General features: G+C 49.3%; 1 protein-coding gene across 2 annotated transcripts in view; it reads right to left on the reverse strand.

Annotated features, from left to right (window-relative positions):
* The window catches only part of BAIAP2L1 (BAR/IMD domain containing adaptor protein 2 like 1), an 80,461-nt gene that overhangs the window by 16,388 nt on the left and 51,849 nt on the right, over positions 1–12,224 (reverse strand). For both annotated transcript variants that reach the window (XM_012930993.2, XM_058680301.1), the window contains exons 4-5: positions 550–611; positions 350–421 (exon numbers count right to left, since the gene is read on the reverse strand). In XM_012930993.2, coding sequence (XP_012786447.2) covers positions 350–421; positions 550–611 — 134 coding nt within the window. The remainder of the gene's footprint in view (positions 1–349; positions 422–549; positions 612–12,224) is intronic.

Consider the following 12,224-nt stretch of genomic DNA (forward strand, 5'->3'; position numbering starts at 1 on the left):
ACACAGGAGAACCAGAAAACTGCTCTATGGGATAGTCTTGGAGACGGCATGTAGGAGAGGTCTCTGCACCTGACGTGGGGGTCCCGACTCCTGCCCCTGACGTGGGGGTCCCGACTCCTGCCCCGAAACCTGGCTGGTGAATGAACTGGCGGCAGAAGCCACAGCTGCACTGCCTCTGAAAACTGTGATTTTTTTCCCCCTGATGTTTTTTCATGAAGATCCCAAGTACCACTCATCCCACAGAGGCCTTGTGGGTTCTAAGCTCCGCCCACATCTGGACTGCACTGTGGCAAAGGCTTAAGGATGCCGTCCGCACGCAGGGCAGAGGCAGGGGAGATGGTTCACTCACATTCATGTATTTTACATCAAGTTCTGTCTTCTTTTCCAACTCATGGATGATCTCCTTATGGAATTTCTTGAACTGTTAACAAAAGGAAGTAAGCAATTCACACCAGATTTGGGACTTCAAGCAAAGCAAGACAAACATAAAACCAAAAACAAAGACCAAAGCACCAGACAGTTGCGGGAATGTACAAACGGCTCACGTACGTTTTCATCGAGACTCTCGTTGAGCTTCTTGTGGGTGTTAGAAATCTCTATGAGGACATGGCCTGTGGACAAAGGCAGACGTGTTAGGCGGACGAGCCACACGGCCTTTTATCGCGATATCAAGGGTAGTAAGGAGGGGAGGGGTGTCACCCCAGAGACCTTGGGTCCAGGTGGGTGGGTTCCAGAAGAAACACCTCCCATCCAAGCTGTGCCAGCTCTGTCTTCCAACCCACACCTCTCTTTCTAAGTCTATCTCTTCCCTGAGCTGTACTTTACAGAAGGTAACTAATTTTGAAGTTTTCCTATAACTATGGAACACACACTTTAATTTTACTTAATCCCTGGTGTGTGCTTGGTTATTTGTGGGTGTAAGAGCAGACAGCTGCTTCCCGTCTCTTAGCTCACAGGTCGGGGAGATTGCAGCGGGGATGGTGTCTTGGCTCTTAAACACAGGCAGCCTGTAAGGGCAGAAGGGCTTCCCTCCAGGCAGCTGCAAACCCTGCCAATTTACAGACAAGTGGGAGGGCTGTACAGAATCTACGAAACCAGCATCACCCAGCACCCCGGGCCCCAGCCGCATGTGGTGTGTGTATATGTGTGTAGCGGAGTGGTCATCCGGCAGGTCAGGGGAACTCCCGTGGGGGATTGGAAGGCTCCTGTGGATGAGGAGGGAGTGAATGAAGACTGTGATTCAATAGAAGGATGCATAGAGACAGCCTCAGCCTGCGCTGTTACTTCCATACAAATGACCCCGGCATGTCTGTTCCAGGAAGATTTTAAGGTATCTCGCTTAAAAAATCACCAGCCAAGACATTTTCCTTTTCTTTGGATTCAGAAACTCAATGCCCTCTGAAAAAGCACAAGCGGGGTCTCATGAGACCCCTCACCTCACAATCAGTGCGTCTGAAGGGGAGCTCCATGTCCCACTAATCTTGACTGCCAGCCTGCTAGTCGGCAGGGGTCAGCAGGTTACTTACTCTGTCCACCAGGACGCGCCCTGCATTTGTGGGTGCCTCCAGAATGGAATGCAGTCAAGCCCGCAGAGGCTCCTGTGAGGCCCCTTCTCCACCTGCCTTCAGACTTCACCCTGAGATCTCCAGCAAGTTCCCTTGGGGGTCACCTTCCTCACAGCCCCCAGTGACCTCCCTGGAATGTAAATATCAACTGTGCCTCTGCTGCCGGCCCAGGGTGTCTCAGGCAAACTGGCTTGCGAGATCCCCAGTCACACGCAGGTGGGTCCCATGTGGCAGGTGACAACAAGGGCTGGAGCATGCCCGGTCCACCCAGCTTGCCCTCCTCATCCTCCTGACGCTCCACGCAGAACACCAACCAGAGCTCCCCACAGGTGGCCTGGGCTGCAGAGGGAGCAAAATACAGCAGCATGCTGTTTACGTCTGAGTTACTTCACACACGGCAGCGGTCTCAGCGACATCCACGTCCATTTTGGTCTCAGCGACATCCACGTCCATTTTAAACCCATGAATGACTCCTTGGCTAGAGATGGCAAACAAATCCACTTCTAACACCTGAAAATCAAGAGTTCTATTCTTGGCCAGTCAGATCTACTGGGGGAAAAAAAAAGGAAAACCACTTTGCTCAACTTATTTGGCTGATTCCAGCTGGCAGCCAGGCATCCACCTTTCTGCTCATAGTGCCTCTTTCACCAACTTGCTTCTCCAGCCCCAGCACTGGCACGCTCGTGGACACGGGCATGGCTGACCTTCGTGTTCTGGCCCCACCCAGCACACCTCGTTCTGCCCCACCCGTTCCACTCAGTGAAAAGCCCATTCACTCTGTGGCAGGAAGCAAACTCCTGACCTTCATCGGAACGACAGCCAGGAGCCCTGAGCAGTCTGCAGAAACAGAACAGTAAACTTCCTTCGGGACTAGGCAGAGGAGCTTTCTCGGGTCCTTGCCTGGTTCCGACTTTGGGTCCCCACCCTCTCTCGTAATGACCATCAGGATCGCTCCGGAAACCCCTCAAAACAAACAAGCAAAAAAACCTAGAATAGTCAGAGAACAACAAGGAAAGCTTAGAAACAGACAGGAAACGGTCAGCGGGGATGCACTTATAACTCACTGGGTGGGACACAAAGATTAGTTACTCCTCACTGGGGTATTGAAGATTTCTCTGCACACCCCTCCTAAAACTGTTCACCTAAACTGTTGACATATGACTACCCGAAAAACAGTCAGGTTCAGCAAAATCATGCTTCAACGCTATGAACTGCTAAATACTAAAATTAAAATAGACATGAGACAGCTGAATAGTAATCTATAGCCATTTTAAGATGTATAGAACCTGGTTGTATATAAACTAATAATTGAAATGTCAATGTAGAAGTCACAGGACGTGGTTCAGAACTTGCATTCTTTTTTTTCTCTTTTAACATATTGGTTACTCAATACCATGTCAACTAATTCCATAACGTTATAAATTGTTACTGATGTAATGTCGGGGCTTTTAATTGATGGGGATGATATTCTTCCGGCTCTACCTTCAGACCAGAGATGGTCTCCCCAAGAAACCGTTGAGCTTATCTGGACAATAAGATCCTGGACTTTATGCTTGGTAGATGCTTGCAATGAAAGAATCTCAACTGAATTTGAACTGTGGTAATGCAACAAGGTGGAGCAATCCACCACGGCGCAGGGGGAGAGGAGGGGAGAACCCAGTGCCTATAAAATTGTGTCACATAATGCAATTTAATCCATAAAAATAAATAAATTAATTAACTAAAAAAAAAGGTAACACTTGATCTTGTTGGGCCTGTCCCTCACTGTCCCTGGAATTCAGGTGCTGGCCTCACAGCGGCAGCCACCGAGCCCTCAGCCATAAAAAGACCGAAACGCACCTGGCCACGAGCACCCCACTGCTCAACGTGTGTCTTAAAATACAAGATGAGGACAGTCTTTCTGCTCAGTCCACCAGGTTCCATCTTAACATGGAGCAAGTGTTCCTTGTGTCTGAGATGTTGTCCTTGGGTGTGTTTATTAGTCCTGTAACCTATATTTTCCATAAATTACATGCAGAGAAGGAAGAATGAAGCATGTACCAACTCTGCAGGCAGGAGTTGAAGGCACGGCCGATCCACACAGCGCCGAGCCTCAGGAAGCCCGACAGGCACACAGCACCAACTTCCGCACCTTGAGCCAGCGTTCAAGAAGCAACTCAGACTCAATTCACTACGTAAGACCACGACTCCAAATCCATACACATCTCATAATTGTGACCTTGGCCTCACACAAAGCAACATTTGCCTTCAGTTTCCACCAAGACTCACACAAATGATGGCTAACTGTCATCTGTCAGACAGCTAACGACAGTCTGACTTCAGGAACTCTGAAGAAACATACCCCACATTTTGGACCTCGGACTTAAAGGTGTAAAGTAACAAAATCTAAAGAATGCTACTGGCACAAACATGCAGCAAGTTCTTGTTTCAAATATGGTCTCACTGGATTGCTAATACGTTTTCTACTAGCTAAGTCTTCACCAACTCACAGGGTCAATTTAGAGGGACCAGATGGAGACTGTGAATGAGTTAAGCGGCACGAAGTGTGTGCTGAGCACACAGACACACAGAAAGATTCATTCCATTCACATCTGACTGTGGTGATCAGAGCACACGCACACCCCCTTCCGGAGCACAGCGACTCCTGAGGTCACTATACGTGACAGCAGAACAGGAAGCCATCGTGGGGAAGTCGGCCTGCCACTGGCCGCAATTACCACGCAGATGAGAGAAAACTGACCTAAAATGTCACTGGAGAAAGAGTTTTTCTGACAGTTTCCCAAACATCCAATGTGATAAGGGACAATGGAAGTAAATGCCAAGTGCCCCAGGGTGGGATACACTCCACATAGAAGACAAAGCACTCCAAAGATGGGCCTCGTCCACACAGATCCACAAGCACCATTAGGGTGGAAGAGCTGCCGGGCCTCGCCAGAGGACAGCTTCTAGCAGCCACTGGGCACAGCAGACACGAGGTCAATGACAGAGAAAGCAGTGCGCAGACAAGCCTCGCCATGCCTGGCCCCTAGCTCCCTGCGGTACCGCAGTTCCCCAGGGAGTCCAGCACGAAGGGCTGTGCCCACAGCGGCAGCCTGTTGGGGCTGGTACTGGCCACCTGGGGGACACAGTCAAGGACAGCAGTTAGCTCCGTGGAACTCAGCAGTCCGCAGCTGTTAACACACAGGTAAGAAATGACAGAGGAGCAGAGGAAGGCTGAGTGTTAATGCTGCGGAACAGTCACAGCAGAGACTCGTTCAGGCAGAAGGCATTCATGGAGGCTGGATCTCGGGCACACATGTTGATGAGGAGGAAGGTGGACCCTGGTCTGTTGCTTACTACATGTAACGCAAAGTACCCAAGTCAAGCACGTGCACTGGACAGCCAGTTACAGCACACCTGGGAGGCGAACATCGTGTGCTTGGCTGCGATGCTGAGTTGGCTGAACCCAGTAATGCAGACTTGGTTCTGGAGACAGAGATCTTCCATCCGCTGGCTCACTCCCCGTGGGAACCAGGTCTCACGGCCCTGGGCCCTCCTCCATTGAACAGACAGCTGGACGGAAGTGGAACAGCCAGGGCGAGAACTGGCCCCCCCACAGGATGCCGGCACTGCAGGTGGTGTCAATACCTACCAGGCCACACTGACTCCAGTTCTGTGTTTCTGACTCAGGTCTACCTTCACACTGAACTATTTACCTTTTCCCTTCAGAAAAGAATAAATCGACACCTTCCTAGCTGATGGAGATCAAGAAGAGCTGAGCAGGAAGAAAGATGACCTATACTCTGCTTCCTTCATGTGAGACCTCTGGCAGGCTCCACCCAGACAAGGACACGCCCAAAGACTTGGAGGCTGTGGCTCAGCAAGTTAACGCACTGCTTGCAGCAACCGCAGCCCCTATCAGGGTGCTGGTCTGAGTCCTTGGTACTCTACTTCTGATCCAGGTTCCTGCCAATGTGCTTGGGAGGCGTTGGATGGTTGCCCACATACTTGGGTTCCTGACACCCACTGGGAGACTGGGACAGAGTTTGGGGCTCCTTCCTTTGACCTGGACCAGCCTTGGTTCCTGTGGGCATTTGGGGAGCAAAAGAGTAGGTAGAAGGTCCCTTTCTCTTTCTCATGATCACTCTGCATTTCAGAAAGTTGAAATAAAAAAGATATTCTGGAAAAAAAGTCCTTTAAGTCAAACAAAAGTTATAGCCAAGGGTTCATTTTTTTCTCTCTCCTGGAGAACAGGGCCCCTCTAAAACACAAGCCAATCAAACTTAATTTGGTCCATAACAGGTTGTCAAAGAACATGAATTTCCCCTGCTACGAGGTAAAAGCTGCTGCCGGCCTCTTGGTAGCTGAACATGGACATTCAGGAGAGGGTGGAAAGGCAGGAAGGCGTCTGGGGAAGGACCAGACACTGCGAAGGTGAAGGAGTGGACATCCGTGAAGAGCAGGGCGCTCTGTGCCCCGTCCCCAGGGATGCAGCCACAGGCCAGGGAGGCTGGTCAGCACCTGTGCACACCCTGGAAGAGACTCAGCCTTTCTGGGCAACCCACGGGAGCCTCGGGATTCTCCCATCTCTATAGAGGGCCCCCCTCCCAGGGGTTCTCTGAGAGAAATAACGATGGCTGAGGTATACAGCTGTGTGCAGCCAGGCAGAGTCGTGTAAGATAGACGCTGAAGGACTGGGACCACACACTTGCAATGCACCATTTTCTGGAAAGAAAATCCAGACAGTAGGGCATCCATCTGGTCACAGTCACATGTTCCGTTTTTTTTTTTTTTTTTTTGTGGGATTGGGGGAACCTTTAGCTATACCTTCTTTGCATGCTTAACTTGTTTCGGAACAACTTAGAAACTACAGCACACAGGAGAAGCACACAGCTCCTCTGCAACTCTGGACAGGGCTCCCCCACCGACCTGTCTCCCCCTCCTGTCACTCTCAGGGTCCTGCTATCTCAGGGCTGGGCTGTATGCACCCGACCTCTGGTGGTCACTACAGTATTCAAGCAGAAACCTCACACTTCAAACTGTATAGACCAGGACTGGCTACTGTGGGTGGATAAACACTTGCAGGGGCACTTGTGGTGTGTGCTCCAACACAGAGAGCACTGCGCTGTTCCCCCCTCACTGAGGCTAAGCCAGACACCTGATAAACCAGGATTCTTCTTACAATCTCCCAGCACTGAACTCCCAGCGGAGGGACCTGCCCTGAAAGTGGAGAGGCTGACGGCAGAAGCCCATGGAGCCAGGGCTGCCAGAACAACCTCCGCCCAGCCCCCAACATGGATGACTCAGGAACCTGAGCACCCCCAGACCTGCAGTTTAACCTCTAGGAGCCTTCTAGTGAAGACTGGAAAATATTCCCCCGGGGCTCCTGGCAGCCAGAAGGGAAAAGCAGCCATTGTGAAATACGGCAAGCCTGGCTCTTGCTCACCCCAAAGAAGTCTTCCCCCAAAAAGAGAAAAAAATGAAGCCTTATCTGACCCAGAGCAGCAGTTTTCCCCAGCCACCCCACCCCAGGCTAGTCTTGCAAGGAGAGCAGAGCAGAGGTTAAAGATTGTCATCTCCCACCCCCCAGGTACCCTGGCTTACTAAAACCTCCCAGAAAACAAACACCCCACCTCCCAGCAGGACTGTCCTCCTTCCAGTCCTTCACCATAACAACCATCAAGAGGGCTCCAGGGCCTGGCATGGTAGCATAGCGGCCAAAGTCCTTGCCCTGCACCTGCTGGGATCCCATATGGGTGCCGGTTCTAATCCCGGCTGCTCCACTTACCATCCAGCTCCCTGTCTGTAGCCTGGGAAAAGAGTCCAGGATGACCCAAGGCCTTGGGACCCTGCATCCGCGTGGGAGACAAATAAGAGGCTCCAGGCTCCTGGCTTCAGATCAGCTCAGCCTTGGCTGTTGCAGCCACTTGGGGAGTGAATTAGAGGATGGAAGATCTTCCTCTCTGTCTGTCCTCTTCTCTGTATATCTGACTTTCCAATAAAAACAAATAAATCTTTAATTAAAAAAAAAAAAGAGGGATCCAGGATATTGGAGAGCTGCAAGGCATGGACTCCACTGAGAATTTTCTAGAGAAACCCAGAGACAAGAGGGGAGACAAAAACAAGGACACCAAAGGAAAACTGAAGCTTCTGACAGTTGTAGTTATACACCAACATCACCCACAATTCTCCTCACACCAACATTTCCCTCATTCTCCTCACACCAGCATTACCTACATTCTACTCCAAGTCTGAGGAACATGAATCCTCACACTGAAGGTCTATTTGCCTATAACTCAAGCTTACTCTATTTTTGTAAAGATTTATACTTTTTCATTGTAAAGGCAGATTTACAGAGAGAAGGAGAGACAGAGAGCAAGATTCTCCATCTGCTGGTTTGTTCCTCAAGGGGCCACAATGGCTGCAGCCAGGAGCCAGGAGCCCCCTCCAGGACTCCCACATGGGTGCAGGGTCCCAAGTCTTTGGGCCGTCCTCTGTTGTTTTCCCAGGCCACAGCAACGAGCTGGAAGGGAAGAGGAGCGGCTGGGACACAGGCCAGCGGCCCACTGTGGTCATTAGGGGAGTGAACCACCACATGCAAGAGCTGTCTCTTCTTTCTGTAAATCTGCCTTTTCAATAGTAAGTGTTAAAAAGCCTTAAAGAAAAAAAGGCTAGATACTAGAAACCTGTACCTCAGAATGTCATATGCAAACTGTAGAATAATAAGGACAGAAACATAATCCTGAGAGAAGGCAGGAGGGAAAAATACCTTGCCTACAGAAGAACAGTGACAATCACATCATCAGAGCTCTCTTCACAAACTGTGTCAGCTAGGAGGGTACAGTGAAATATTTAAGAGTGGAGAGAGAAAAAAATCACTCATCCAGAATTTTTCAGTGAAATTACCATTTGAAAGTGAAGGAGAAATAAGGTTGGTCTTAGATTGGCGCCCCCCACCAAAAGTTCAAAATTCTTCAGAGACAAAAATCAGGTCAGCTACTTAGATCCACATAGAGAGAGGAATAAGTCAAGGTGAGCAGTGTAACTTTTAAAGATTAATTTCTGTATGTGACAGGCAGAGGACCAGAGAAAAATGAAGAGCGAGAATGCTCATCTATGGTTCACTCCCAATGGCTGCCAAGAGCCAAGGCTGGCCAAGCCAAAGCAATGGCCAGGAATCCCAACCCAGTCTCCCACGTGGGTGGAAGGTGCCTGAATCCCTGGGTCATCTTCTGCTGTCATCCCAGCTGGATTCGATGCACAGCAGCCAGGATTGAACCAGCAGTCCAACACGGGACGCCAGTGCCACAAGCGGCAGCTTAGCCTGTGGAGAGCCCTCCACGATGTGTAAAAGGCACTACGTGCCATGACTAAGGAGATTTTATTTCATGAGCGCAGGGCTAGTTTGGCAAATTAAAATTAGTATAATTCATCACTTCAACAAAGAAAAAATTACATGATCATACTAAGAGGTGGCAGAGAAACCATCTGACACGATCCAACACTCATTCATGTTAAAGCGCTTTAGGCAGCTAGGAGTGAAGTGGAACACATTCTCAACTCCACACCTACAGCTAGAAAAAGACTAACTGCGGAAAAGCTGCAATCAACACCATGCATAACGGTGAAAAACACGGCGGGGACGTCCTCTCCTCTTTAGACTGGCAATACGGCAAGGACGCCCCTCTTCCTGCTCCTTTTCAGCTTCAAACTGGAAGCCCTAACAAATGAGACCAATGAAGGAAGCAGATGTTGGGAAAGAAGAAATTAGGTTGCTGTTCACTGATGACATGGTTCTTTATGCAGGAAAAAAAATCCCAAATAAATGGGCAAAAACCATCCAGAACAGGCATGAGGATACTTTAAAAAGAAGAGAAAGAAATGGAATTAAAGGTAACTCTGTTTTGGTGCAAATAATTTAAGAATTAATTAATAAGCAATTAAGCTAAATGGTCACAATATCACAATACACAAGCCAACTGCTTCCCCACATACCAACAATGGGTACCTGGGACTTCACTACTTCCATCAAAAAGAACATGAGACATTTAGGAGCAAATCTAACCACCTCTATGAGCGAAGTGCCAAAATTCTGATTGAAATCAAAGGCAATCTCCATACGTGGGCAGACAGCCCATCCTCCTGGATAGGGCGACTTGGCTGTTACGATGCTAGCTCTACTCAACTCACCTACAGAGTCAAGGAAAAGCCATCAAAACCCCAGCAAGTTATTCTGTGTAGATACAAGTGATTCTGAAGTTCATGTTGAACGAAAAAGACGCCAAACAGCAACACAACACGGAACAGTCTGAGAACCGACACTGCAGACTCACTGCGGCACTGCATCGACCTCTGCTGGGGGGACCAACAGAACGGAACAGCTCGGACTGACTCGCTGCAGCTGTGATGGCTAAGGCTTGCTCAGCCAGCTAATCATTTTTTCTTAGTGCCACCTGTGAGGACATTCCCAGTAGAATCTGTGCGCTGAGTGAGCTCAGTGTGGGTGGGCACCACCCCATCAGTCGAGGGGCCACCTGAAGAGAACAACGTGGAAGAACAGTTCTCTCTCTCCTCCATGTGTCTGCTGCTCGATTCTCAGGCTTTCAGGCTAAATGGCACCATCAGCTTTCCTGGTTTTCCCACTGGCCTCAATAAACACATGTTCCAACCCCACACAAAGCCCCTTTTAGCGCCTTATTGTTCTAACTCTCTGGAGAGTGCTGACCACTGCCATCACCAACCACTGTTTTATAAAGAAGCCAAGTCATTCTAGTGGAAAAAGAGTAGCTTGCTCTCTTTCTTAAAGATCTGAAAAGCACAACTGCAGAAGATCTTTCGTCTGCTGGTTCATTCTCTAAATGACCACAATGCCCAGGGTTGGGCCCGTCCGAATCCAGGAACTTCTTCCAGGTGTCCCACATAGGCGCAGGGTCCAAAGACCTGGGCCATCCTCTGCGATTTTCCCAGGTACATCAGCATGGATTTGGTTTGAAAATGGAGCAGTTGGCCCGATGCGGTAGCTTAGGAGTTAAAGTCCTCGTCTTGAATGTGCTGGGATCCCATAGCGGCACTGGTTTGTAGCCCGGCAGCTCCACTTCCCATCCAGCTCCCTGCTTGTGGCCTGGGAAAACAACAGAGCCTTGAGACCCTGCACCCGGGTGGGAGACCTGGAAGAAGCTCCTGGCTCCTGGCTTTGCACTGGCTCAGCTCTGGCAGTTGCAGCCACTTGGGAAGTAAATCAGTAGACAGAGGTGTTTGTCTCTTCTCCTCTCTGTAAATCTGCCTTTCCAATGAAAATAAATAAAATCTTTTTTTTTAAAGATTTATTCATTTTATTACAGCCAGATATACACAGAGGAGGAGAGACAGAGAGGAAGATCTTCTGTCCGATAATTCACTCCCCAAGTGAGCCACAACGGGCCGATGCGCGCCGATCCAAAGCCGGGAACCTGGAACCTCTTCCAGGTCTCCCACAAGGGTGCAGGGTCCCAATGCATTGGGCCGTCCTCGACTGCTTTCCCAGGCCACAAGCAGGGAGCTGGATGGAAAGTGGAGCTGCCGGGATTAGAACCGGCGCCCATATGGGATCCCGGTGCGTTCAAGGTGAGGACTGTAGCCGCTAGGCCACGCTGCCGGGCCCAATAAAATCTTAAAAGAAGAAAGTGGAGCAGTTAGGACTTGAACTGGTACCCCTATGGGATGCTGGCATCACAGGTGGTGGCTTTACTTTCTATGCCAAGGTGTTGCGTTGGCTGTTTCTCCCCCAGTTCCTGACTCTGGCTTCCTGCCACACAGAGTCTGGATGCAGTGGAGATGGATCAAATCCTGTGCTCCTCGCTTATGTTCATAGCAGCACAATCTACAATCGCCAAAACATGGAAGCAACCAAAATGCCCATCAATAGAAGACTGGATAAGAAAGCTATGGTTCATCTACTCTATGGAATACTACTCAGCTATTAAAAAAAACGAAATGCAGTTCTTTGTGGCCAAATGGGCCCAACTGGAATCATCATGCTAAGAGAAATGAACCAATCCCAAAAGGTTAAATACCACATGTTTGCCTTAATCTGAGATGATAAGATGACAACGTGGAAGATAGTGCCTGTATATTGTAACATTAGTGCAATCTATAACAACCTGTATCCAATGTAATAAGATAATGCGATATAAACTATAAACCAACAATTAATGTCAAAATACTTAAGATCTACATCGAAAAACTGTAAAACCTACTTTACCCTCAATACGCTATGTTAATCCGTAATGGGGGGGGAGTGCAGGGAAGTCTTTCAGGACCATAAAAAGAGTGAGGAAAAAGTACAATATAGCCTATCAAGATCAAATCTGGTAATTCATAGACAACAGACTCAAAGTGGCGCTAAACAATAACAAAACTACTATACCAATGCATGAGGCGGGAACCGGGTGCGATCCTGACAACCTCTTAACAGGAGGTCATGTGCGTGGAGCAGGGGGGCACTCCAGAGTGGAGCAGGTGGTAAGGAGGAAACTTGGATCCCAACCATGAAGACTCCCAGACCTTCACCACAAACTATTAATACGAGCAACAAGGACTATATCCCAACTGCCAAGGAGGCCACAGGGAATTGGATGCCCTCAGAGGCCAAGTACTCTGAGGTCACCCACCCCCAACCGGAGCTTCCACAGGGGATGGAAG

Source organism: Ochotona princeps, chromosome 24 (genome assembly GCF_030435755.1).
Source record: "Ochotona princeps isolate mOchPri1 chromosome 24, mOchPri1.hap1, whole genome shotgun sequence".
Taxonomy (NCBI): domain Eukaryota; kingdom Metazoa; phylum Chordata; class Mammalia; order Lagomorpha; family Ochotonidae; genus Ochotona; species Ochotona princeps.